Source organism: Mercenaria mercenaria, chromosome 2 (assembly GCF_021730395.1).
Source record: "Mercenaria mercenaria strain notata chromosome 2, MADL_Memer_1, whole genome shotgun sequence".
Lineage (NCBI taxonomy): Eukaryota > Metazoa > Mollusca > Bivalvia > Venerida > Veneridae > Mercenaria > Mercenaria mercenaria.
The window spans coordinates 84,421,305-84,448,883 of record NC_069362.1 but is presented as its reverse complement, the minus strand read 5'-3'; the positions used below and the strand labels follow the sequence as shown (position 1 = coordinate 84,448,883).

The 27,579-nt window shown below is 35.8% G+C and overlaps 1 protein-coding gene across 1 annotated transcript; it reads left to right on the top strand.

The window, feature by feature from the left end:
- Window positions 1-270: 270 nt before the first annotated feature.
- Window positions 271-21,259, top strand: LOC123564460 (myosin heavy chain, striated muscle-like). Its single transcript, XM_053537083.1, has 29 exons — window positions 271-664; window positions 1,011-1,154; window positions 1,457-1,613; window positions 3,019-3,046; window positions 3,254-3,377; window positions 6,577-6,669; window positions 7,419-7,482; window positions 7,977-8,075; window positions 8,397-8,500; window positions 8,836-8,974; window positions 9,312-9,580; window positions 9,833-10,003; window positions 10,214-10,393; window positions 10,662-10,782; window positions 11,017-11,090; window positions 12,727-12,932; window positions 13,253-13,510; window positions 13,663-14,338; window positions 14,503-14,648; window positions 14,774-14,921; window positions 15,207-15,460; window positions 15,726-15,804; window positions 15,990-16,235; window positions 16,355-16,901; window positions 17,040-17,280; window positions 17,798-18,491; window positions 18,725-18,925; window positions 20,251-20,463; window positions 20,772-21,259. The coding sequence occupies exons 1-28, from the start codon at window positions 470-472 to the stop codon at window positions 20,443-20,445; spliced, it is 5,853 nt and encodes a 1,950-aa protein (XP_053393058.1). The 5' UTR covers window positions 271-469; the 3' UTR covers window positions 20,446-20,463; window positions 20,772-21,259.
- Window positions 21,260-27,579: the final 6,320 nt, after the last annotated feature.

Sequence of the window (27,579 nt, the reverse complement as noted above, 5' to 3'; positions counted from 1 at the left end):
TCGAGAAGTTTTAAATACATTTCTCGTGTCGTGTAATGACACACTTACAGGATGGCTTACCAGTCAGTAGTCCAAACTATCTATTTGCCTGTGGTCCGAAATAATATTTGTATTAATATATTCCTCCTTTCTGCATTGAATGAATAGTATCTTTTGTTTCTCTAACCGCGTAACTTATAAATGCTTCTTTCTGCAGACGCAGATGTCTTTTTGTTAATCCAACCATTATGTACAACAATGCTTGATCCTTGAAAAACAGAGCAGTTCGATTGGTATTTTTTTTTTGGTCCCTATATTTTTAAGACTTTGTCTAGTGTAAATGCAGAAAATGCACGGACTGGTCATACCTGATAAATAATGCTAAAAGCTTAGTAACAATATTGCTATCTTATTATTTTCAGTTGAAAGAGCTTGGGTCTGGGCTAGCCATTCTTTTCGTCTACTTGTCTTTTACTGGTAACATTTCACCATGTCAACCGACTTCACTAGGGATGAGGACTTTAAGTACCTTGCTATAGATCGTAAAGCCCTGCTGAAGGAACAGCTGCCTTACGACGGCAAGAAAGCTTGCTGGGTCCCAGATGAAAAGGAAGGCTTCGCTAGAGCAGAAATTGTTTCCTCCAAGGGTGACGAAATCACCGTGAAAATCCTTAGCAGCAATGAGGTATTTTTAACTTCTTTCTACAGTGAATTTTAAAAAAGTGATTCAAGTAAAATATATGCTAGTGTCCTTGAAAGAAAATTAGATAATTAGATTTTCGAAAAACAAGTATCTTATTAACTAAGCTTTTATCAATACGTTTAAACAATTGTATTTCTCCCTCTAATATCAGATGCAAGAACTGAGAAGGGAAAATGCATTATGAAAAACATTGAGTCGCACGTAGCTTTTATATTCCTAAACTTTATTTGTTCAATGGCAGTACTGTGCCATAATGTTCTTTTGTCCCTGAGTCAATTAAATAAATCTGATTACCAACATTTTAGCGCATGAATTATTGCTTTTACAGAACAGGACTGTGAAGAAAGATGACCTTCAGCAGGTCAACCCACCTAAGTTCGAGTGCTGCGATGACATGGCCAACATGACCTACCTGAATGAAGCCTCTGTATTGAACAACTTGAGACAGAGATACTTCCATGGTTTCATCTACGTAAGTTTGCAACACTTTACTGTTTAAAAGTTACGAGAATGTGATCTGTGAATAGAAATTAGTTCAACGAACACACTGAACTCACATTCATAATTTATGTACTCAAAACTAAGGATTTTTTCCTAAACCTACCGGTATTTTACTTTGTCAATGGAATTTAATTTTAAAACCCACTTTCCAGTGTTTTATTCTGGTAACATTTGGTGCTGTATTTCATGGGAAACGTCTTTTAAATATTTCATTAAGCAGAAATATTTTTGAATTTGTTTTTGCCTAAATAACCGTGTGTATTCCACCTTTAGACTTACTCTGGTCTCTTCTGCGTCGCCGTGAACCCCTACCGTCGTCTGCCAATCTATCTGGACTCCATCATCGGCAAATACCGTGGCAAGAGGAAGATGGAAATGCCACCCCACTTGTTCGCCGTCGCCGAGTCGGCCTTCCAGAACATGTTGCAAGGTACCATTTCACCCAATAAATAATGTTGAACCATATCGCAACGAAAGGACTACTTCCGTATTTTGCAGTTTTTCATATTAATATTGATATGATAATTTTTTTAACAGGGCACGGTCGATTGGTCTAATAATTCAATCTTCGACATTCCTACTGAGCAAAAATAAAGTAAAATAAAGATAAAATGTAATAACTTTACCTTCTGTGCAGACGACAGGGTGTTCATTCGGATGAGCTTTAAAAGTACGAGTCATTTTGTTCAATTTGCTGATATGATATGATATTGCATTGTAAATTTTCTACCAAAAATAATTGTTTTATCCTAATTTACATCAGGTTGGTTCTATTTGACAAATATGTTAAACAGAAACTACGAGCAATGTGATAAAGTAAAGTCGATTCGTATTATCCTGTAAGTGCAGGTTATGATATGGAGAAACATGTCAGAACAAACCACAGATCTTGCTCTATAATTGCCGTAAAATATGAGACTCATTATCGAATCTATATACATGATGAAACAATTATGCTTCGGTAAGCATTTTCTCTATGGGTAATAAGTAATATATTAGCAGGACATCTGCTTGTACTTATATCGCCTACAAAGCCAGGACAATAACCACCTTTGATTACCAATAATTATTGAGAGATAATTGAAGAAACAAGCCACATGCTTATCAGTCTATTTTTATTATGGCCATTATATCAGTGATTGGGGATAAATTTGTATCTGTCTTCGCCACATGGTTAATTATCTCTCCAAGGTATCAACCGTTGATCATCCTTAACTTAAAGTACAAATGAAGACAAGAGCGAAAATTTTGCTCATTTATTGTCACGGAAATAATTGCTCATATACTTCATTTTCAATATTTGACCGCTTCACTGATCTTCACTGATCTGACCCCATGTTCACCAAACAATTTCAATCTTGGATGAGTTTAATAATAGAAATTTATTTGTCGTTTATATCTAAAGTGCTTGTCTAAAATAAAATGTTCAGTTAATGACTGTTTTCAAGTCACTATTTATAACTTCGGGTGATGGTCAGACTCAATTGAACTTTATTCTTGAAGTTCTAGTAAAATTTGCTACGACCATTTCAATCTCAAACTCAACTGAGACCGAAATATGTTTTGTGAATATCGGGCCTGATCTTCCTGAAAAAGACTTACAATCCCTTTGTTTAGATGTGCAGTACAAGAGGCTATGATTATAAGGCCAATGTATCATGCAGTTTGATTACTTTCTACATTTTGGTTTTTGACTACATTGTACATAAAATACTACTGCTGGGGGAAAATGCACATTACTTGGGATACACTGATAATTGACACAAACAAGAGTTATAAACAACGTTTTCAGTGTGTTGTTATCGTTTCTGAAAGTGTTTCATTTTTAATTCCAGATCGTGAGAATCAGTCTTGTTTAATCACGTAAGTTATCTAATACTTCTAGTTGTTTATTATTCTATTTGTTCGATTACAATATCACAACAGGAAAATAGAAACCCTAATTTTTATTTATATGAACTTTGGCAAATATAAGTCACGCTTTTCGATGCAGTACATTCGCATCCTTTCATTTATTCATTTTTTTCAATAGCTCGAGAAACGAAAATAATTACATTTTTCTCTGTATAGTGGTGAGTCTGGAGCCGGTAAGACTGAGAACACGAAGAAAGTAATCATGTACTTCGCCAAGGTTGCCGCTCAACTCCAGAAACAGACAGAGGAAGAGAAGGCAGCCGCCGCAGCCTCCAAGAAGGTAACAGAAACCTTGATATCACATAGACTGGTGTCAATTAGCCGTCAATCGCAAATCTTGAGTAGAAAAATATGACTTTCCCGAATATGAGCTTCATGAGACGTAGCCACGCTTCGCTTAGCAAAGAAAAAAAATTATACCCGTATTTATTAGGCATTTTTCATGAATATATGCTTTACGAAAATATTCTTTTGATCCATTTTTCAAATGCATGGATGGGCCGTTTTTAAAGTCCTTGCGTGTATTATACCATATGCTCCAATATAAACACTGTTCCAGCCCGAATAAACGCACCTCCTATTTGCCAACATAAAATGAAAAGTTTTCTTTTCCTATTATTTTACATAAATATACCGCATTATATATTGTTAGGATATACATGCACTACCGTAAACACCAGTATAGACACTCCCTCTAATAAACGCACCCCTCTCATATTTGTCAAAAAAGTGTTTTTACTATACTATTAATATATACATGTACTATGTACTACAGAGTCGTCTCCTATTAACACTGTTTAGTTCTGCCATCTATAGCTATAGTAACATAATAAAGATCTAAAACAACATTTTAAAAATACCCATTGATAATCTCCCCCACCCCCTTTGTAAAGTGCATATGCAGCTACGGAATGAAATTTTCAAAATTCTTGATTTACTAACAGTATCAATGATAGCTTATTGATTTATCTCCCTTTTTGCTATTTATATACGTATAACCCCTTTTTCGCTTCCTTGTTTATGAGTTAGAGAGCAATTGAATTTTCAAGGTTCTTTTATTATAAATCGGACAGATCGGTACCAGTAAGATGTGGAGATAACTCACACCTATATAACCATTGATTTATCTCCCCTTTTTGCATTTAATTTTACATCTTTGACCCATTGTTTCGCTTCCTTATTTATGGGTTGATGAGGAAGATTTTCTTTGAAATAATAATACACAGCCATTGCGCTGGTTACGTTTCATCCCCAACTCGATCATTTTTTGTGGGGGGGCACATAGATTTGTTTTCATATGGGAACATAGTGAGACAGAATTTCCTACTTTTATTGATAAATGTGCACGAACTATCAAATTTACTTTCGGAAATTAAAAAGAAATCCAGTCCTAGTCTTGATGTTAATGTTACTTATAATGTTGATGGTAGTTTGGAAAATACAGTCAACGTTAGATTAAAAATAACCATTGCTATGTTGAGTTCTCATCATGTGACCAGTATGTCTCCCTCTTTTTCAAGCAAAACGTTCCAGTCCTCTTACTTCAAATGACAATACTTTAACTGAGGAACTTATAACATTGCGATAATCGTAATTACCCGCCCCATATTCTTGCCCCCTCCCCCAATCCTTGACAAAGCATTTGGAAAAACCTCAGAGCTTATCAGCAGTACAAAAAACACTACTGAAGTGATCCTGTCTGCATACATATTAAACACTTCATTGATAAATAATGGTCAAATCACTGTGGCGTATAAAATGCTAAGGAAACTGAGTAAAAATTTTGGTGCATTCAAGTCTGATAAGACCAATGCATTTTTGGCGAAGGTAGAGCATTGTTCTTATCAAAATCTAAACTTAAACAGAAGCACTCTCAAATCTCAGAAAACGTCATTTATTTGATCACATGTAAACTGTGTCAATTTCGGCATGTAGGTAAAACAATAGAAATGTTCAAACAAATTGAATAGTCACAAGTTCGACATCTGGCACATTCTAGATTCTATACAAATGGTTTGGATCATGTCAACCTAAATGATCAGAGCATCAATGCTTTTTTAATCCCCCGCCACAAATGGTGTGGGGGTTATAGGAATGGTCTCCGTCCGTCCTTTCGTCCGTCCTTCTGTCCATCCTTCCGTCCTTCCGTCTGTCCGTAACACTTTCGTGTCCGCTCTGTATCTCCTAAACCCCTTGAAGGATTTTTATGAAACTTGGGTCAAATGACCACCTCATCAAGTCGATGTGCAGAACCTTGACTCAAGGTCAAGGTCACAACTTAGGGTGAAAGGTTTGAGCCTTCCATTTTGTGTCCTCTCTATATCTCCTAAACCCCTTGAAGGAACTTTATAAAACTTGGGTCAAATGATCACCTCATCAAGACGATGTGCAGAACCTATGGGTTAGCCATGCCAGCTCAAGGTCAAGGTCACAACTTAGGGTGAAAGGTTTGAGCCTTCCATTTTGTGTCCGCTCTATATCTCCCACACCCCTTGAAGGATTTTCATCAAACTTGAGTCAAATGATCACCTCATCAAGGCGATATGTAAACTGCTGAATCAGGCATGCTGGTTCAAGGTCAAGGTCACAACTGAGGGTCAAAGGTTTGAGCCTTCCATTTTGTGTTTGCTCTGTATGTCCTAATTCCCTTGACGGATTCATATGAAAATTGAGTCAAAAGATCACCTCATCAAGGCGATGTGCAGAACTCATGAGTCAGCCATGCCGGCTCAAGGTCAAGGTCATAACTCAAGGTCAAAGGTTTTAGCCTTCCATTTCGTGTCCGTACTATATCTCCTAAACCCCTTGAAGGAATTTTATAAAACTTGAGTAATGATCACCTCATCAAAACAATGTGCAGAACTTATGAGTCAGCCATGCCGGCTCAAGGTCAAGGTCACAACTTAGGGTGAAAGGATTGAGCCTTCCATTTTGTGTCCACTCAATCTCCTAAACCCCTTGAATGATTTTCATCAAACTTGAGTCAAATGATCACCTAATCAAGAACTCATGAGTCAGCCATGTCAACTCAAGGTCAAGGTCACAACTCAAGGTCAAAGGTTTGAGCTCTGTATCTCCTAAACCCCTTGAAGGATTTTCATGAAACTTGGGTCAAATGATCACCTCATCAAAACATTGTGCAGAATTCATGAGTCAGCCATGACAGTTCAAGGTCAAGGTCACAGCTTAAGGTCAAAGGTTTACCCTTTCACTATCCATAGCAGTGGCGGGGGATTTAGCTGTCTTTCAGACTGCCTTGTTATTTATTCCAACTGTGCGGGCTAATCATGGTATGACTGGTTTAATGAGGGGCACTGCGAATACGCACACTCAGTACAGTAATACCACATTGCGTGACCTCCACAGTAATGTGTCAATGGCTAATATGCCACATTATACAAATTATAACCATTTTCCATGTCAACATATTAATGTCATTACTTTTTACTTTACACATATGTATTCTGTCTTGATTACAGGGTACCCTTGAGGACCAGATTGTACAGGCTAACCCAGTACTTGAGGCTTACGGTAACGCCAAGACAACCCGTAACAACAACTCCTCCAGATTCGTAAGTATTAAAATAGTTATGTGACTCCGCCTTTGTAAATTTCAAAGTCCTTTCATACAATACTTGTATAATATTTTTATCCAGATCATTTTTCTTTACCATGAAGCCTGATTTTAATACATGTTTTAAGATACTTGAATTTGATCAATGACTGTCATTTGTTTATTTGTAAGATTGTGTCTACATTTCAAAAACATATATCCCTTCGCATTACACATCAATATATAGCTTATGCTTCAATACGAGTCATCCGCCTAAATCTCTAATTAGGGCTCGATTGCATGAAATATATGTGCCATGTACACTCAGTCGTATGTTTACATTACAAAACTACCCGTTTCGGCAAAAAAGAAAAACTATCTTTTCAAGTTTACATGAGACAACGTTTGTATCTGAAATGTTAATTAACGGGAATGAACTCTAACTGCTTAACATGATATTGAATATGTCTAGCATCATAACATGTTTCCTTAAATATCTCTTCATGTGTTGAACAAAAGACAACTTAGTAGTATATTACTCCAATGAGACACGCAAGTACATGCAGTTGTATACTTTATCTAACATACTTTGTTGATGACAAACGATATTATTGTCATTTCAACCTACTCATTGTGCTACCATATTTAATATATTGTTTACATATAAGACATATACGGTAGACAAAAAGGAAACATATGTTTCTTATAGTAGAAAATGAATGTGTATTGCAGAAATATTATTTATCAAACATTACATACCATTGTCAGGGTAAATTCATCCGTATCCACTTTGGTCCCACTGGAAAGATCGCTGGATGTGACATTGAGACATGTAAGTTTGTATATGTTTATTATAAGTTTTATATAAGTGGCAAAATACAAGAAAGTCTTGGAATCGTTTCTGTCGTTACGGTTTTTTCTCCGTTCTTCATTGCAATTTGTTTTCTGATCCATTTCCGAATTATTTTAGTACTACAACGCTTATTCAAATATAAGAGCCGCGCCACGAGAAAACCAACATAGTGCATTTGCGACCAGCATTTGCGACCAGCATGGATCCAGACCAGCCTGCGCATCCGCGCAGTCTGGTCAGGATCCATGCTGTTCGCTTTCAAAGCCTATTGAAATTAGGGAAACCGTTAGCGAACAGCATGGATCCTGACCAGACTGCGCGGATGCGCAGCCTGGTCTGGATCCATGCTGGTCGCAAATTTATGTTGGTTTTCTCATGGTGAGGCTCATATATATATAAATGTAAGCACTTAAACGATAGACGAGAGATCCTAAAGTCTGGGTTAATCTCTCCTTCATTTGTGTAATATTCAGACCTGCTGGAAAAGTCTCGTGTAACATACCAACAGTCTGCTGAGAGAAACTACCACATCTTCTACCAGATGCTAACACCTGTCTACCCCAAGTACCACGGTGAGTTTATCCTAAATTTAAAATGTTCTAAGAAATCATCTGTAAACTTAATAAACTTAAATTACACAACTGACATTTTTAAAATCTTGACTGAGTGGATGGCAATGGTCTCACTTAAAAGTGAAAATGTAGATTTTAAGTCAATAAAACTAGAGCAGCATAACAGTCCGTGGAGTCGGAACGTACTTACCACATCGCCATTTCAATAATTCCTTTTCCGGTGAGTCGAAGATGAAGTAAACTAAATAAAAACGTAAAGTTACAGCTTAAAGTCACATAATGAAATTCAATGCATGTATGCATTAACTTTATGTGTTTCAGAGATGTGTCTGATGAGCCCTGACCCAGGTCTCTATTCATACATCAACCAGGGTGTGCTCACCGTGGACGGTATTGATGACAACGTTGAAATGAAAGCCACAGATGTAAGTTTATATTTGAAATAACTTTTCCTTTCAGACCTTTTGCGCATTATTTGTATAAGGAATATGGCATTACAATCTCTGAAACAAAAGTGACATGCTGAATCCATGCTTTTCTAAATAATAAATCGTACTGATTTTCAAGTTGTTCTGTAAAATGCAAAGTGGCAATTTGAACTGCATTTCCGGCGGCATTTTGTAAATGTTGATTATATGTCTCGTCGTGTATATTTAGCTATATGTCTACTTGTAAGCTATGGCTGTATCTTATTGCTCTTTATGCATACATTATTTCTGACTGTTTTGAAACCGAGTAAAGCATCTTCCTAATATTTTAGGAAGCTTACGATGTTTTGGGCTTCACCACTGATGAGAAGAACAGCTTGTTCAAGATCACTGCCGCCATCGTCCACTTTGGTGAGATGAAATTCAAACAAGCACCCAGAGAGGAACAGGCCGAGTGTGACGGCACAGCTGGTAGGAACTCTCATGATATTTGTCATATATTTTTGGCAAAGTTTTCAAGACAAAACTACAACCCGGGGCTAGAGGGCGTGGACGGTAGCATGCATTTCCACTACCGTCCATGAACAGGCTCAATCAAACCGAGCCTGCAACATTTTCGTTTTTGTCGTGTTGAGCGACCTTTGAAGTTCCCACTTGTTCTATTTTACAATTTATTTTGAAATTCAAATAATAATCTTATTTTTCCTCAATAATATATTTTGTTATGGTCAAGTATTCTATAGTATATATATTTGCTAATATCATAGTAAAATACATAAAGTATACAACGTTATTCTTATTTTTACAGAGGCCGAGAAGGTTGCCTTACTTATGGGTATTAACTGCGGTGACTTCATCAAGGGGTTGTTGAAACCAAAGATCAAGGTCGGTACCGAGTTCGTCACCCAGGGACGTAACAAGGAGCAAGTTGTCAACTCAGTCGGTGCTATCGCTAAGTCCACCTATGCCCGTATGTTCGACTGGCTCGTCAAAAGAGTTAACCAGACCCTTGATACTAAGCAAAAGAGAAATTACTACATTGGTGTGTTGGACATCGCCGGTTTCGAAATTTTTGACGTAAGTAAACAAAGCCTGTTATTTCACTTGCCTATTTTAAACATATCAAATTAAGATTATATATGATTAAATATCACATATAGTATAAGAGTTTCAAATACAAATAATGTACAGCTGTAGTGTTTTGTAATTACAATATCGTTTTAGTTCGTACGTAAAATGTACGTAGTTAAAGAAGTGATAAAGATGTAGAATGGTTCGTTTATAAATATATAATCGTAATATGAAATAAGTTAATATTGTTTATTACAGTTCAACAGTTTTGAGCAATTGTGTATCAACTACACCAATGAGAGACTCCAGCAGTTCTTCAACCACCACATGTTCGTACTGGAACAGGAAGAATACAAGAAGGAAGGTATCCAGTGGGAGTTCATCGACTTTGGTATGGACTTGCAAGCCTGCATTGAACTGATCGAAAAGGTGATAGACCAATTACAAAATGCTACAGTATTTTTTCTTTTTTACTTTCTTATTATTGTAGTATCAACTCAAGTTAAAGAAATGAAGGTGAACTAAGATCTTCAGTTATCTGTTTAAAATCCTCCTCTTTACTTAAAGTGTATCATGCACACTGAACACGATTTGATGTATTTACCTTACCTTTGTAAGTACGCATTAGCCTTTTTTCAGCCCATGGGTATCTTGTCCATCCTGGAAGAAGAATGCATGTTCCCCAAGGCTTCAGATAAGACATTTGAAGACAAACTGATGACTAACCATCTTGGAAAGTCAAAGGCCTTCGGCAAAGTCGTCAAGAGCAGAAAGGGAGGTGGCAACGCTCACTTTGAATTGCACCATTACGCCGGAGCTGTAAGTTTTACTGGTTTGATAGATAAATATCGCGTAAGTGATTGTTTTTTCTTAGAGGATGGTTTGTATTAAACAAATAGCATATTATTCTCTATGGAATGAAAAGGAATTGTTTTACAAATCTGTCTTGTTTTCTCTATTTTCAAGATATGCAACCGACTTTGTTGTAACGTTAGCTTTATATTAATATAAAATCATTTTTCTTGATGTTGTATGATGTTCATTTTAGAACATTGCGGAAATAATGATTAATATGTTCACATTTCAGGTGCCTTACAACATTACATCTTGGTTGGACAAAAATAAGGATCCCTTGAACGAGACTGTGGTCGGCATCCTCTCGCAGTCAAAGGAGCCGCTCGTGGCTGAATTCTTCAAACTACCACCAGGTCAGAATCATAGTTTAAAAGTAACAGCACCTTGTAAAAATACATATGAATATATATTCGAAATCTTCATGTTAAGTACATACGAGAAGCACATGAGTACTATCATATACATTTCATTATTTTGAATATTTTAGAAAATCTGGACATGTCTTTCATTGTAGGTACTCATACTTACATTATTATAAGCGATATGTATCATAAATCAATTGAAAAAACAGAACTGTTACATTACAGCTCCAGAGGGTGGCGGCGGTGGCAAGAAGAAGGGAAAGTCTACTGCTTTCCAGACCATTTCATCTGTCCACAGGGTAAATATTAATTACAAATTTTTCACTCATAAGTTTATTTCAACAGTAACTCAGACAAAATAATTTGACAAGAACAAATTAAGAATCTTGTAAAAGACGCTTATAATTATAATTTAGTGACCAAGAATGCAAAGTTTAAATGACAATATTTGACATATCAAAGCCAAATTTATGATCTGTCTAAGAAATAGTATGAACATATATTTAAAAGAAAACAAAATTTCAGAAACTACACTTTTTTCTGTTATCGAACAAAAGAGCTATCCTTAAAATGCTTTTATGTTGCAATTACAACTTCAGCTATGATAATACCAAATACAAACTGAGCTTCAATGTTTCGTTGAATCCTTCGCTATGTTTGACAATAAGTTTCGACAAATACGCAAACTTATGACGCATAATTAATATAATAGAATTGTGGATCATCTGAAAACAGCTAAAATTTGGCTATTTCACCGGCCACCTAAAATAGCAGGTTAGAAAATGTCAGAGAAGTTTGTTCGTAATTGCACTACATTCTCTTTTACACCTGCAATTAATTTTGAACTAAGCAACAATTCATGTTTATCTTCTATGGAATTTGGATATATTCTGTAGTTTTTATATTTATACAATTTTGAAATTAAAGGCACTGACCTCCAGATTTGGCTAAAAAATAATCTTTCTTTCAAATTGAAGTTTTGTCATCTTATGAACATTAGAATATGAATTTTTGTTTCTAAAATATTTTTAAAAATGCAAATCAAGAAAAACAGATGACCGCGTCGGGAATCGAACCCCGGACCGCCACGGCAATAAAGACATTTTCCCTTCGTCCTAACTAATAGCGCTATAGCTGAAGTAGTGAATAATGACTTCAAAATATAGATATTTATAATCGAGACAGTTTACCTGGAGTAAAAGCGTGACAAACGCTTTTCGATTTTCATCGTAAAAAGTAGTAAAAACAGCAAATTCTCATGTTTCCGTAACATAAAGTTTGTCAGCAATTAAGTTTTAAAGCCTTCTTAAGAAATATAGCATTTGTTTCAAGATATCTAAAAAAATATAGTTTTTGTTGTCGAACGATCTGGAGGCCAGTCGCTTTAAAGATAGTTACATAAAATGATTTATTTCGAAAATCTTTCTAGATGAATAACATATTCAACTATTCTTCTAGATTCTAGTATTCAAGGACCTTAAAAGCGTTTTCAACCATTTTAGATAGCTTCATCTAAATACACCATTAGGCAACAGTTTTCAACCATTTTAGATAGTTTCATCTAAATACACCATTAGGCATGGGGGTGGTAAATACTTTTTCAAAGACTTTCACAACAAATAAACATATATAAAGTTATTGAAAGGCACCTGTATTCAAGGAAATAAATCTTAGAAAATATCTTTTCAGCATTAGGACCGTTGCATAAACAATCTTGTATCTGAACTAAATTCGACATAATTCGTAAAAACTTAGGTATTTAAATCTTTTGAACGTTGTGCCAGTTGAATAATAGAAAGAACAGACAAGGGGATTTAATATATATATAATCTGATAAAATAGATATATCTATCTTCATATTCTATTTATATAATCATTAATTATGTAGAGTTTGAAGTGATGTGTCTAACAATTGTTCCAATTACCTGCCTGCAGGAATCCTTGAACAAGCTGATGAAGAACTTGTACACCACCCATCCTCACTTTGTACGTTGCATCATTCCCAACGAGTTGAAGACTCCAGGCATGATCGATGCCAGCCTCGTCCTCAACCAGCTCCAATGTAACGGTGTACTTGAAGGTATTCGTATCTGTAGAAAGGGCTTCCCCAGCAGAATCATCTACTCTGAATTTAAACAAAGGTAAGAATTGTAAAATAACTTGTTAAATTCACAGTAGACCGTGTCAAAGCACAACAACTCTGGAAATGATTTCAAGATATTAAAATTATATATTTATGTAGTGGCAATTCCAGAATTCTAGGATCTACTCACTAAAGATTTCCGGTAAGAGCTTGATAACGAATACATCAGACAATATATTCTGTAAAACGTTTCAAATATATGTGACAGATAAAAGTTTTGAACACGTATAATTTTGATCAGTCATCGTTAATGGAAGTACACACACCTCTATATGGTAATAAAATCAAACAATAACTATAAATATTTTCATGTGACAGATACTCCATCCTGGCTGCGGATGCTGTTCCGGCAGGTTTCCATGATGGCAAAGAGACAACAGCCAAAATTCTCAGTGCTCTGCAGATGGACCCTAATGAATACAAGATCGGCAGCACTAAGGTCTTCTTCAAGGCAGGTGTATTGGGTAATCTTGAAGACATGCGTGATGAACGTCTCTCGAAGATTGTTGCTCTCTTCCAGGCCCATATCAGAGGTTACATCATGCGCAAGCAGTACAAGAAACTTCATGATCAGAGGTGAGTTCCCATACAAAGTAGTTTATAGAGATGTATTATGCTAAAAAGATACTCTAAAATGCAGAATGATTGATTATTCTATTCATCAAAGTTTTCAATGATTGAGTGTTTTGACAAAAGAAATGTAATTTTTTGTTTTCTTTATTTTTCAGAACTGCATTGTCTAAAATCCAGAACAACATCAGGAAATATATGGTTTTGAAAAACTGGCAGTGGTGGAAACTTTACACCAAAGTCAAGCCTCTGCTCACTGCCGCCGCTGCTGAAGATGAGGTAAACCAGATGAAAGAGGAATTTGCTAAAACAAAGGAGGAGCTTGCCAAGGTTGAAAAGGTTAAGAAGGAGTTGGAAGAAAGATGTGTTATGCTTCAGAGAGAAAAGGATGATTTGAAACTGGAATGCTCTGCAGAGCTTGATACTCTTGCTGACATGGAAGAAAAAGTCGAAAGCCTTATACAGCAAAAGGCTGAGTACGAAAGTCAAATTAAGGAGCTCGAGGAGAAATGTTTAGATGAGGAGGAGGCTGCTGCAGCTCTTGAAGCTGCTAAGGCCGAATTATCCGCACAGGCAGCTAAACTCAGAGAAAACATCGAAGAGCTTGAGGGATCTTTAAAGAAAGCTGAACAAGAGAAACATCAGAAAGATAACCAGATCAGAACTCTCCAGGATGAGATGACTTCACAAGATGAACAAATTGGAAAACTGAACAAGGACAAGAAAAATTTGGAAGAAACTGTTAAGAAAACACAGGCATCACTTGCCGCTGAAGAAGACAAAGTCAATCACTTAAACAAACTCAAGCAAAAGCTGGAATCTACTCTTGATGAGGTAAGATGAGCATAGAAACAAATTAACTGAATAACTATTGTTTGAAAAAAATATTTTGTTTTATAAATTTACATTTACGGTTAAAGGAAGAACTAGATATACATAAGTAAACAGTAGTGGTTTTACCAGGTTTCTATTCAAAAACGTAATATTTTAATTGTTAGCTTGAAGATAATCTTGAGCGTGAGAAGAAGGTCCGCGGTGATGTGGAGAAGGTCAAGAGAAAGGTTGAACAGGACCTTAAGGCCACCCAAGAAATGGTCGAGGAACTTGAAGGCGTCAAAGCAGATCTTGAAGGCAATATCAAGAAGTAAGTTTTTGGTATTTTTTAACTCTTAATAAATGTTTTTATAAATTATTTTATAAACTAGTAGTCATGTTCAGTAATTCAGTGTCTACACCACAAGATTTAATAGTGCAATATTGTATTTGCAGGAAGGAGAATGAAATCAAGAACCTAAGTGCGAAGCTTGAAGAGGAACAAGGAGTTGTTGCCCAGCTTCAGAGAAAGATCAAGGAACTCCAGGCTCGTATTGAAGAACTCGAGGAAGAACTCGAGACCGAAAGGCAGAACAGAGCCAAGGTATGTCTTAATATTGCATATCTTAGACGTAAGAAGCGTAAGTTTGTAGGTTTGATTAAGTGTTCTGTTAAACTGAAAACATGTTTAAATTAAGTTCTGGTATGCCATGTTGTAGCAAAAGAAGATTGCTTCAAAACAGATATAATATTAATAGTTGATATGCAAATTTTGACAAGATAGGCTTTATACACTAATATTTATGCACTTGACCTTATGGCAAAGAGGTAAAAACGTGAATAACACAGTTGATGAAAAACGACAATTATCCTTAAATGTGTTGCTTAGGTTGAGAAACAGAGAAACGAACTCAGCCGTGAGCTTGAGGAACTTGGTGAGCGTCTGGATGAAGCTGGTGGTGCTACTGTTGCTCAAATCGAGGTCAATAAGAAACGTGAACAGGAACTCCTTAAACTTCGCCGTGAGCTCGAGGACTCCGCTCTTGAGCACGAATCCACCATTGCCTCCCTGCGCAAGAAGGCTCAAGATACAAGCAACGAAATGGCTGACCAACTCGACCAGCTTACCAAAGTCAAACAGAGGTCATTTAATATATCACTAATATATGTACTTTAAGATTATCAAGCATGCTATATTTTCACAAAAAGGAGGGCAAACAATCGTAGTTGGATATTTTTATGCTGATAAAATCAAATAAAATGTTTTGTCATTGAATAAATATACATGCGTATAAAAATGATTGTCGTTCACTGTAATTTACGAAGAAAATATTTGTGTTTTTAGCTATCTGAATATTACTTATATTTTGCTGTACATGTATAAATTGCATTTTGTACATATTTACAGAATCGAGAAGGAGAAACAACAGTTGAAGAACGAAGTTGCTGACATGCAGGATCAACTTGCAAATGCTTCTAAAAAAGGAGTACGTTACTCATTTATTATTTATTTATCATTATTGGTCTTTTCGATTTGCTGATTTACATTTTAAGTTTACTTTTTGACGATGTTATAAAACTATCGTATAATCTTAAGTCTACTTTAGTTACTGGTTTTCATACACAGGATTTTGTGAAATTTAAGAAAATGAATAAGTAATCATTTTTATAGGGTATGTCAGAAAAGATGTCCAAGCAAGTTGAGACCAAGATCTCCGAACTTAACTCTCGTCTTGACGAAAGTTCACGAAACATCCAAGATCTTCAGTCTACGAAAGCAAGGCTCCAGACCGAAAGTTCAGAACTCACTCGCCAGCTTGAAGAATCTGAGAGCAAGGTCAACCACCTTCAACGAGAGCGTTCAAATCTTGTCTCCCTTCTTGACGAAGCTAAACGTACTTTGGATGAGGAATCTAGGGTAAGTTTTTAATAACATGTCTTCATAAAATATCTTCAAGCCATACTTTGCTTCTTACATTACTAACCTAATACGATATCAGTTAAGATTTACTCCTAGATATGTATTTTCCCTTACAGGCCCGCCAGAAACTGTCTGCTGAATTACGCAACGCAATGGCTGACATGGATGCTCTCCGCGAACAGCTTGAGGAAGAAAGTGAAGCCAAGTCTGACCTCCAGAGACAACTCTCCAGAGCTAACGCTGAAGCTCAGTCATGGCGCGTCAAGTATGAAACAGAAGGCATGGCACGTGCTGAGGAACTTGAAGAGATCAAACGTAAACTTGCAAGCAAGCTCCAAGAAACTGAAGCCTCACTTGAAGCCGCCACGTCAAGAATTAGTGGTCTTGAAAAGACAAAATCTAGACTCCAGCTGGAACTTGAGGATGCTGTTATAAATAGTGACAGAGCTTCGTCCTTGGTTACACAACTTGAGAAGAGAAACAGATCATTCGACAAGACCATCGTCGACTGGCAGATTAAGGTTCGCAACCTCCAAACTGAACTTGAAAATTCACAAAAGGAAAGCAGAAGTTACTCCACTGAGCTGTACCGATCAAAGACACAATATGAAGAACTTATTTCTACTGTTGATACTCTGAGAAGAGAGAATAACAACTTAACAGGTTAGTTGCACTGATACTATGTTTCGTTTTTCATATTAATTAGCATATGTTTGCACCATGATTATAATATGTTAAACAAAGTAAGATAAACTGTTTGCACAAATGCAACATACTAAATATCTATATTTTCATTCATAGTCGAAATCCGTGACATAACTGAACAGCTTTCTGATGGTGGCAGAAGCGTACAGGAAAACGACAAGATCCGGCGCCGTCTCGAGTTGGAAAAGCAAGAACTCCAGGCTGCTCTTGAAGAAGCTGAGGGAGCTCTTGAACAGGAAGAGGCTAAGGTTACACGTGCTCAACTCGAGATTGCTAGTATCAGATCTGAGATTGACAGACGTATTGCCGAGAAAGAGGAGGAATTCGAAAATACAAGGTATTACCTAACATTCACAAGGATAAGTACTTGGTTGGTTTTTTGGGTTAAACGCAGTTTTTCAGCAGTATTTCAGTTATGTAACGGCGGGTTTTTAACCTAACCAGTGTTCCTGGATTCTGTACTAGTAAAAACCTTTTCTTCGCAAGTAACTTCCAACTTCCCTACATGGACGATTATTTCAGACACAATATCTTTTAACAAATCACCATGGAGAACATACGCCCCGCCTGGGGAATCGTAGATCTCCACTCTATTGAGCTAAGCGGGAATATGTAGAGCCATGAAGAGTTGACAGTTTTTATTTTCTCTGAAACAATTTAAAGCATCATATAGATATTATGCTAGTATCAATTTGTTTAAACTACTATTCTTACTTTCTTACTATTTCTACATCAGTTTTGTCGTTAATCTTTGAACTCAGATGGCAAAGAGAAATAACATTTGATTAAATTCACCAACAGCCAGTCTGTATATTGCTTGGGTACATTCTATATTTTTCACTTTCTACAACCAGACGCAATCAAGTCCGCGCTGTTGAATCTGTGCAAGCGACACTGGAAGCCGAAACAAGAAGCAAAAATGAAGCTCTCCGTGTACGCAAGAAGCTTGAAAAGGACATTAACGAACTTGAGACAGCTGTTGACACTGCTAACCGTGTTAGAGCGGATATGGAGAAAAATGCAAAGAGGTATCAAGAACAATGTAGAGAATTTCAGGTTGCTCTTGACGATGAAAGGCGCAAGACCTCGGAGGCTATCGAGTCTGTATCAATTGTTGAGCGCCGTGTAACATCAGTTCAGATGGAAGCAAATGAAATGCGCAGTGCAGTTGAAGTCGCTGAACGAGCTCGTAAGGCAGCTGAAAACGAACTTGTTGAGACCTCTGATCGTGTCAATGAGCTTTCTTCTCAGCTACAAAGTATTTCCAGCCAAAAGAGGAAACTTGAATCCGATGTCAATGCAATGAGTGCAGATCTTGAGGAAATGAGCGGAGAAATCAGACGTTCTGACGAACAGGCTAGGAAAGCTGTGATTGACATGAACCGTATGGCTGATGAGCTTCGTGCTGAAAAGGATCACTCTTCAGCAGTAGAGAAGATGCGTAGGTCCCTTGAAACTCAGTTGAGAGAATACACCGTACGCCTTAACGAAGTTGAGTCGAAGGCTCTCAAGGGAGGCAAGGGGCTCATTGCCAAGCTCGAATCAAGGGTAAGTTTAACCTAAATGAGATTTTCATGTGTGTCCTCGTGTACACTTTACTCTTATCCTTATGTTTTAAATCTTGTCAAGACTTTGATATTTTATTATAAAAATGTTTTTCAAAACTGTTTTTGAAACTGTCATGCACGTTTAAATAATACTATATATAACACATTTTAAGTCATCAGTGATAAGTAATTAGAGCCTTTGCATATTCATTTATAGTTTAAGCTTTTTTTCAGGTTGTTGAACTTGAAAGTGAGCTTGACAATGAGCAACGCCGCCACGCTGAAACCCAAAAGAACATGCGCAAGGCTGACCGTCGTCTAAAGGAACTCGCCTTCCAGGTTGATGAGGACAGAAAGAACCAAGATCGTCTGCAAGACTTGATTGATAAACTTCAGAACAAGATCAGGGTTTACAAGCGACAGGCTGATGAAGCTGTAAGTTCTTCTAGATTTCATATATTTTGGTAGTTCAGAAACGATATTTATAAAATCAACAGAAACCTTAATTGTTAAATTGTTAAAAGTCACAGTTTGTATGAAGTTAACATTTGATAAAAAATATTGTTAATATAAAAGTGACACGCAATAGTAACATCGCAAAAGCAAAATAAATAGCATTATCAAATTGCTCTTACAGGAGTAATGGTTTCTTTACAGGAAGATTATAAAAAGCTATCTTTTGATTTTTTCCCAAACAGCTATAGATACATTATAAATTATGTATAGATTGTATTAGTATTTCCTGTATATTTAAGTTGGTATCACGTTTCAGACAAAAAAAAACAAAGAACAGTTAGTTCTTTATAAATATCATTACGTTATGATGCAGCCTAATGTTATTCTTTACAATTTTCATATACAGTATGTATTAAGATCAAAGTTTGGTACCCTTGTTACCGACAATAAACTCAAACAATGCCTTCAGTGAGCTCAACATAACAATTTCAAGTACAAATATTGATGTGGAATGTATAGTAATTTACAAACTACAATGTCCTACCAAGATACTTAAAAACAATGCATATGTAGAATGGAGATAAAAAACTATTTCGTCAAATCCTGAAATTAATGACAAAATTTGATAGGTGTATGATGACTCGTGAACTAATTAAAAGTTCGGTCTTTTTTTATTTTCTTAAACAAGTTTTCTATACAATTACGAATTATTAGCAATTCATGAACTTAAACAACAAAAGAACATACTGTTAACTTACTGTTTAAGACAAAACAAATAATTTATTTTCACATAGATATTGAGGATTTATCTAATAAGCACATAATTATATTGGATTCAAAATTTTAATACCAATTGTGTATTACGTAAATGCTAAAATATCTCAGCCGTGACATGTCATTGTGATTTTTCTCATTTAAAATAAGAACGCTAAATGCAAGCATAGATAGATAGATAGATAGATAGATATTCAAGTTTCTCATGAGCTTTATCAATAATCTGTAAAAATGTTAATTTCTCGTCCATGTAATTTAAGAAACTTTCCCGTACTCTACTTTGTCCGACATGATTCTTCATTACCCTACTCATGTCGACCTTCCTGGGCCGGTTTCCAACTTGCACGTAAAAATCAAAATTGTAAATCGATTCTCTAATGAGTTCACTAGTTAACTGTTCAAATAATTTTGATTAACATTCAAATTCGACATTTAACATTTAAATTCGACATTTTCACCTCTCAATGTTCGAAAAACAGAAACCTCTCACCGAAGACAATTTTAACGAAGTCAAAATTAACATTTTACAGGAGGAGGTCGCCGCCATTAATCTTGCTAAATACAGAAAGGTTACGGATGAGCTGGAAAGTGCCGAGGAGCGCGCAGGCTCCGCAGAAAACTCTCTCACGAAGGCTCGTCTCACAAACCGCAGTCTTTCCGCCTCCCGCATCAGCCAGGGCACTGTTGTGAGGCGAACAAAGATCATCACAAGCAACGAAATCTAAACATATGGTAACGTAAAGGTACGTCCCTACAGCTAAATTGGTACCCATTAAATATAGCAATGCAAGTTTTTGATATGAACGATACATATTTAGAAAAATCCATCTGGCTGTTAGTCTATTTTCAAATTATTCTATGAGACACGGATGATAATGATATGAATAAGATATCCATTGAAGCTTTGTTAAACATTCTTTATGTTTACTTTACAAAACCTTTATACATAGTAGTGAAATAGCTGAAAGTCAGTAACGTAACGATTGCAATCTTCATAATAATCTGCGGCTAAATTCCTTACAAAAATTTTTATTTCAAATTACTTTTTCAGACGAATTTTCAGACGATTTGGAAATCTGAATCCTTTCATGTCATTCCGCGTCTTCCCGACAATGAATTTCCAGCTACCGAGAGTGATAAGATCAGCAAAATGAAGAGGACATTTCTAAACAATATACAGCATTTGATATGAAACACATAAAAGACAATTTAAAAGTTGTTAAGATGTTGTTTTTTTCTGTACGACTCATGGTTACATTACCTTTGATAACACGAGACACTACATATAATTAATGCCAAGACTCATATTTCAAAAAGATAGTGCAACCAGGAGAGTATCGGAATAGAACGAAATCTGTACGAAGTATGTGCTTAATTCACCAAATAACTTGTTACGGAACTTTGTCTTTCATACAGACATTGTTCTACGGTCGGTAGTATGATCTCTCGGGTGGCAATTATATATTGCTATATAGACCGTATGACTTTGTTTATGTTTGCCATATGGTTATATAGAATGAGTATTTGTTTTCACATTTATTTATCACTGTCCTTCACTTAATAATAAAGAAAATAATAAACCCATCAGTGTCTTTAAGTTTTATATCAACATGTTTTAGCTCACCAGAGTTATTTTCATATCAATCAAATTGGTGACCCTATTTCAATACTGTTAAAACTATGCTGATTCGTCAAAAATCATGGCCACCAGAGGGGGCAGTCACTTTTCCCTACATTGTATATCATGAAAACTTCAAAAATCATCTTGTAAAAACCTGCTTGCCCGGTTTTAAAATAATCCTCGGGTCACTGTCTAACAAAGGTTGTTCAGATTATTCTGATTTATCAAAAAAATGACCGTTGGAGTGCGTGGTCACTTTCGTTATATCGAATCGTATTGTCAGAATCTGTTGTCCAAATTTTAAAATTACACAAAAATTTCAGATTCATTGAAAAACATTGACATCAGAGTTAAAAGTAAAAATAATATATATATAAATAACAGCAAAATTATCAAAATATGGAAAAAAGCTGGAGAAGTGCAAATTTTAATTACCTTTGACAATATCTGAGTGATGCTCTGTTAAATAATTTAAAAAAAAACGAGAAAAACGAGAAACAATTCAAATAATTATTTTTGTGCAAAAGAAGTTGTTCATCTTTAGGAGTTTAAAATTTTTGTTCCAGACATAAGACTATTTTAAATAGTTTAACTTAAATGGCACGCTAGAATTATGTTTTGGGTATTACACACTGTATGAATGCACTAAACAACATCGAATATTTTATGGCTGAAGTTACGCGGAATGTGATAAGATAGAGTAATTGTATTTAAGAAATAAATTCTATGGGCGGCGGTTACCGCCGAAATTAGTAAATATACAATCCATTCATAAACAAGTCAGTAAGTGCAGTGCATTTCAACGCCATCTAGTCTAAAACTCTATCCCGTCCAATAAATTTGCATTCAACGCATTGTATTTTGAAACCATTTAACACAAAACTTTATCCCATCCATCTAAACATGGAACGATGCATTGAAAAACTTGTTGCGATGCACCGTACTATGAAATCATCCAACAAAACATGATGCCATCCAGCTCAATGTGAAGCCGTTTAACACAACATGAGTACGTGCAGTGTAAAATAAAATGAAATGATTTATTACAACTTGATGTCGTCTAATGCATATTGAAACCGCTTTGTGTAATTAAGAGCGGTGTATAATAACTTGATGCCATGCAGTCCAACGTGAAGACGTTTAACGCAACATGAGTTCGTGCAGTGTAAAATGAAACGATTCATTAAAGCTTGGCGCCGTCTAATGCATACTGAAACCGTGTTGTGTGATTTGGAGCGGCGTATCAAAATTTGATGCCATGCAGCCAAATGTGAAGCCGTTTAACGAAACACGAGTACGTGCATTGTAAAAGGTTAATAAGACTATCAGTTCATAAGTTTGCCCTGTTATAAATATAGATTCTGGATCAGTTTTACATAAGAATATCTTAAAATTTGTCCTAAAACCGACCTTGTGGTAAAATTCTAACATTTGATTTGACACTGTTCCTGCGATGTATCTGACTTATTTTCGTGAAACATCTTTCTTCTTAGTTTAAGCTTTGTCAGAAGTATGCTTCGTATAACAGACTCGCCCATAAAATTCCACATACATGTACTGATATCTTTTAAGCATTTTTGAAGCTTGAAAAGGTGACATTTTTATCATATTTCACCTTTTAAATGGCATAATTATGTCTCCCACAAAAAAGTGGTGTGCACGTGGGAGACATATTGATTTACTCCAGTCTGTCTGTCTGTCTGTCTGTCTGTCTGTCACAAAGCTTGTCCGCACTCTAAGTCGAACATTTCTCATCCGATCTTCACCAAACTTCAACAAAATGTGTCTGCCAATAAGTGCTCGGCCAAGTTTGATAACTAGCCAAATCGGCCTAGGCACTTCGGAATTATGGCCCTTGAATTACCAAAATCACTCAGATTTCTTGCGCAGTTTTGCCCCCAAACCGGCGCCTATACTACTAGTATTTTTGGTGTCAAGAAAGCGCATGCACGTGTGGATTAAGTAAACAGTATATAAAGACTGACTTACTATTTAGATGATTAGGCAGTTGTGGGAGACATGCGCTTTTCTTAAAAGCATCTCTAGTTCTGTTAATGTTTTAACGATTTTGAAAATATACAGTGTCTGTCTTTCACTAAAATATTCTATCTTCTAATATTTACTTCTAATGTAGTAAATCGCCGTCAAATGTATTTCATATCACTAAACAAATAAACTAATTTGTATCTTTAGAGCTACATGCATGATTTCATGTCAAGGAGTTTGAGTCAACAATTGAGTACTATTTAAAGTCAAACACATGTTATATATAACTATGTGTAGAAATTATTCATATTTTCAAATATGAAATTTTGGTCCAGCGTTCCTTTGATATTTATAGGTTATTAGCTTTGTCGAGATATGTGTACGAGTTTTGCAGCGGAAATATTGCGCCACTTTCCGCGCGCAATATTATTCCGCTAAAGAACGAGTGCATTTTTCTCGATGCAAAGCTAATAATCTTTTTATTACATACATTTTTACACATATTTATTTTTTAAATCTATTATGAATTTGAAATCTATTATGAATTTGTTCAAAAGACTGAATAATGATTGGCAATACTGACACAAATAAAAGAAACTAACTCAACGCCACAAATTAAAATGACGTCACGTACCCGATATGAAATTCAGACGTCAATATGGAAAATATTGACCTTTCCGGTTCCACTATTAAATACGAGTATGTGATAATCCCTAAGGTATTGCATTTTGCCTCAATCTGTTGATAATTTGATCAAGATATTAAATAATTCAAAGATAAGCTCCAGTTTCTCTACATTCACTAACAACAAAAATGTGAAATACCAGAGAACATTCATGCTGCCTTTGATATGCTAATAATTTGTGCCTATTAATACAGCACTTTGTCTGAATATCTATAAGTACTGCATCATTGCTTAACAGTTACTATATATACTACATACAAAGATAAATATTTTGCGCAAGAAACATCTGATTAAACTAAGAAAAGCGCCATTTACGAAAAATTGAGTCAGGGAAAGTTAAACACTCATATTTCCTTGGAAACATGTATCGATTATTGAAAAAAAAATGCACTTGTACTGCAGCAGTACGAGTACTGCAGGGAAGATAACTGCAGCTAAGATATTGCGCAGTCTCACTCCGCGAACGTACGACTATTGCAGCAAACATATTGCACACTTTACAACGCATTATATGAGACTCCGTAGGTGAGTGGTTAAGGTCGCAGACTTCGAACCACCTGCCTCACTCGGGGTGCTAAATTCTTCATGTGAGGAACATCAATCATGGTAGGAACATTAATCAATAACGCATCATTCATGTAATCGTTACGTGACACAACTCAGTGTTTGATCCATTTCCGGCATCTGAGAGACTTGTTCGGACTTTATGACGGGGAATTTATCATCATTAACAGAAGAAACAGTTGCCGTCGGCGCGATAACTGGTAATTTCAGTTTATTTTAATATCCGGTTCCAGAGCACTGCTGATATCATTCAAAATCAATCAGATCGAAGCTAACATCAAGGTCTTTCTAGTTTTCATTCATAATTACTGCAGTATGCGCTACAGAACAAACAGAAAATGACCCGGCTCCTAGTGATTACATCAGCTGTTCTACATAATTGTACTCAAGAGTTGAATATCGTTATATTTTTGACTGGTCGATATTCCCCTCCATTACACGTAAGAGGTTTAAAACGTTTTAAAACAGAAATTCTGATAAATATGTCCTGTTCTTACGGTTTTTTTATTTACTATATATGATTTAAAACAACAGGTAAGCAGTTACGGTTAACAAATTTTCGTGACTACTGATAAATCGGAATTTTGATCAATCACATTTTCCACCACAGTTTTGACTGTTTCTGGTTGAGACCTCTAGATAGACGACGTGAAATATCAGAATGTAAAATCGGTCTACCCGAGGTCTCATTATTTAGACTAACTGTATAACTAATGAATAAAGCTACTATCGCCTTGGAAGATGGGTGAGCGGGGCTCGTTTTAATTGGACACATTGACTCTACCAGGTAATCAGGTAGACAGCGCAGTTTGTATGCTGCACAATGTTTATGTGAAGTTACAGTAAGATATAAGCAAAAGTCAAAAAGATGTGACAGAAAAACAAAGGTTGCCGAAAAACTTTAACCAAGAAAGCAAAAGCCGAAGCCGGGGTGAGTAGAACAGCACCCTTGTTCGAATAGTGGAGCTAAAATACAAAGTGAAAACAAGTGCCATGTCAAACTGAGCGGAATAAATATATATTGTTCTCGTATGTTAGCAGAAACACGTATACAGATTCTATTTCTTGACCAAGACAAGGACATCGTTGGTGAAATGACCAATAAGTACTGTTTGAGTGTCGCAAGTAAAATATAATACAAAACTTATATTTATTAATTCATTGAGTACAGTGTATGGAGCTTATAAGCCCAAACACTTGGTCATTTCTTTATTGAATAGGCGTACAGTATTTTGGCGATTAGTGGAACAGTTTTATATCAAGTTTTGCGACTAGGCGGCCAGTTCGTAATTCAGATGCATGTTGGATTAAACATTCTAATATGCTTGTCTCTGTTAAAACACTCTTACGCTAGAATGACGTCACGTTAATATGCGGTGACGTCAAAGTTTTTGTTGCGACAAAGAAAGAGCGCTTCTATACTCTATCTACTGTTTTAGATTAAGGGCATATTAGAATCGAAATAATTTATTGCAAAACCGTGTTTCAACACTATTTGCTGCGCCCTCGTGAAATTATTATGCCCGACGTATAATCGCCCATCGTGTATAAACAGTGTTAAAACACTCTTTTGCTATACATTATTTCTTAAATATTTCAACTATTCAGGATTATAAATGCATATTTGTAGGTATAAACTCATGTGCATGGATTGATAATGAAACGTTTAGAAGCGGTTCTGACACCAGTTTCCTTCGCAATTCCAAAATAATGGGCATTTTTAGCCTGAATGCTTCGTCTTTTGCTTTGACCATCTGTGTTTTTAATGAAAATGCGTTTTAATTTCAAGCGTCAATGTCTATTTAACGATTGTGTGTTGCAGAGACATTATCTTACACTGAAAATATATACAGCAAGAATATTTATTTCAAGTAGCCAGAGAAAAACATAAAAATACTTACTACCATGTGAAAAACCTAAAGTGAACGCCTAGATTTTGGCGACTTCCGTTTGGACGTACAGAGAGTCTATACACCGGCTGTTGACGCGTTTGAAGATGACCAACACGCCAGAACAAAATGGCATAAGTCAGCCACCATACAGTGTAAGAATTGTAAATTATGATGATCTTTTGTTGCATCTGAGTATCTTAGAGTGACAACGCTTTCAGAATTTTAGGGAATGATGCATTTGATAAATATTTTGATTTGAACCTTTTTCAGAAAAAAAATATAAGAGCCTTTGGAAGCACAGACTGCAACCAAGCACCCATCACGCCCTCAAATACCGGCTCAAGCGGGACTCTATTACACATATAGTATTGAATTCGCTCCATGAAATATAACAACACTGTGTCCTACATGTACTACTGGGAGACTTCACGGCACTTAAAGACTGCTGTTGTGATAGTACCACTATTCCAAGAGTGTGTCTGTGTGTGATCCTTTATTTAATCGTTACGTCCTAGTGGTCTACGTGTTATACTTTGTTTGTGTGTTTATGTATACTGTTGTTGTATTGCGGTTTAGGAGACTGCATTCTTTGTAGCTTTTTCCTATTGGATATTAATCATTGTTTCTTTTCTTATTAAAGATTCGATTGAAATTGTAGACCCGTATTGATTTAATATAGCACAATTTTTTTTTTCTTTTTTTTTTTTTTTTACTTTTCGGGAAGAACCCCTACGGATGTTTTTCAACGACTTTTTATATGCTTCAAACTGGAGTCTTAAGTGTTGTGACCCTGGCATTCTTATAATACATTCAAAATCCCATATTGTTTGGCTGCATTCTTATATGTATCTCTAAGAAAATGATAGTTTCGCTAGATTTGTAAGATGAGAAATGCTGTTAAAGATATTATAAATTATGTTTTACAAGGGAAACAGTATCGGAACTATTAAGTACATTCTAACATATGAAGAAAGTTTATAGATATCTATATGTGGTTGTTTTAATTAAATAAATACGTTATGTCAATGTAATGTTTTTATCTTAATGATCATTTGTTTTGTCATATGGATTTTCCATTACTTGAATGTATCAATTTACATAAACATTTACT

What these genes read in the sequence shown, in the direction of transcription:
- LOC123564460 (XM_053537083.1), top strand. Translation starts at nt 470, where the DNA reads ATGTCAACCGACTTCACTAGGGATGAGGACTTTAAGTACCTTGCTATA. An exon ending in CCATTTCATCTGTCCACAGG is followed by an intron (nt 11,091 to 12,726) that starts GTAAATATTAAT and finishes ACCTGCCTGCAG; the next exon opens with GAATCCTTGAACAAGCTGAT. An exon ending in CTTGAAGGCAATATCAAGAA is followed by an intron (nt 14,649 to 14,773) that starts GTAAGTTTTTGG and finishes TTGTATTTGCAG; the next exon opens with GAAGGAGAATGAAATCAAGA.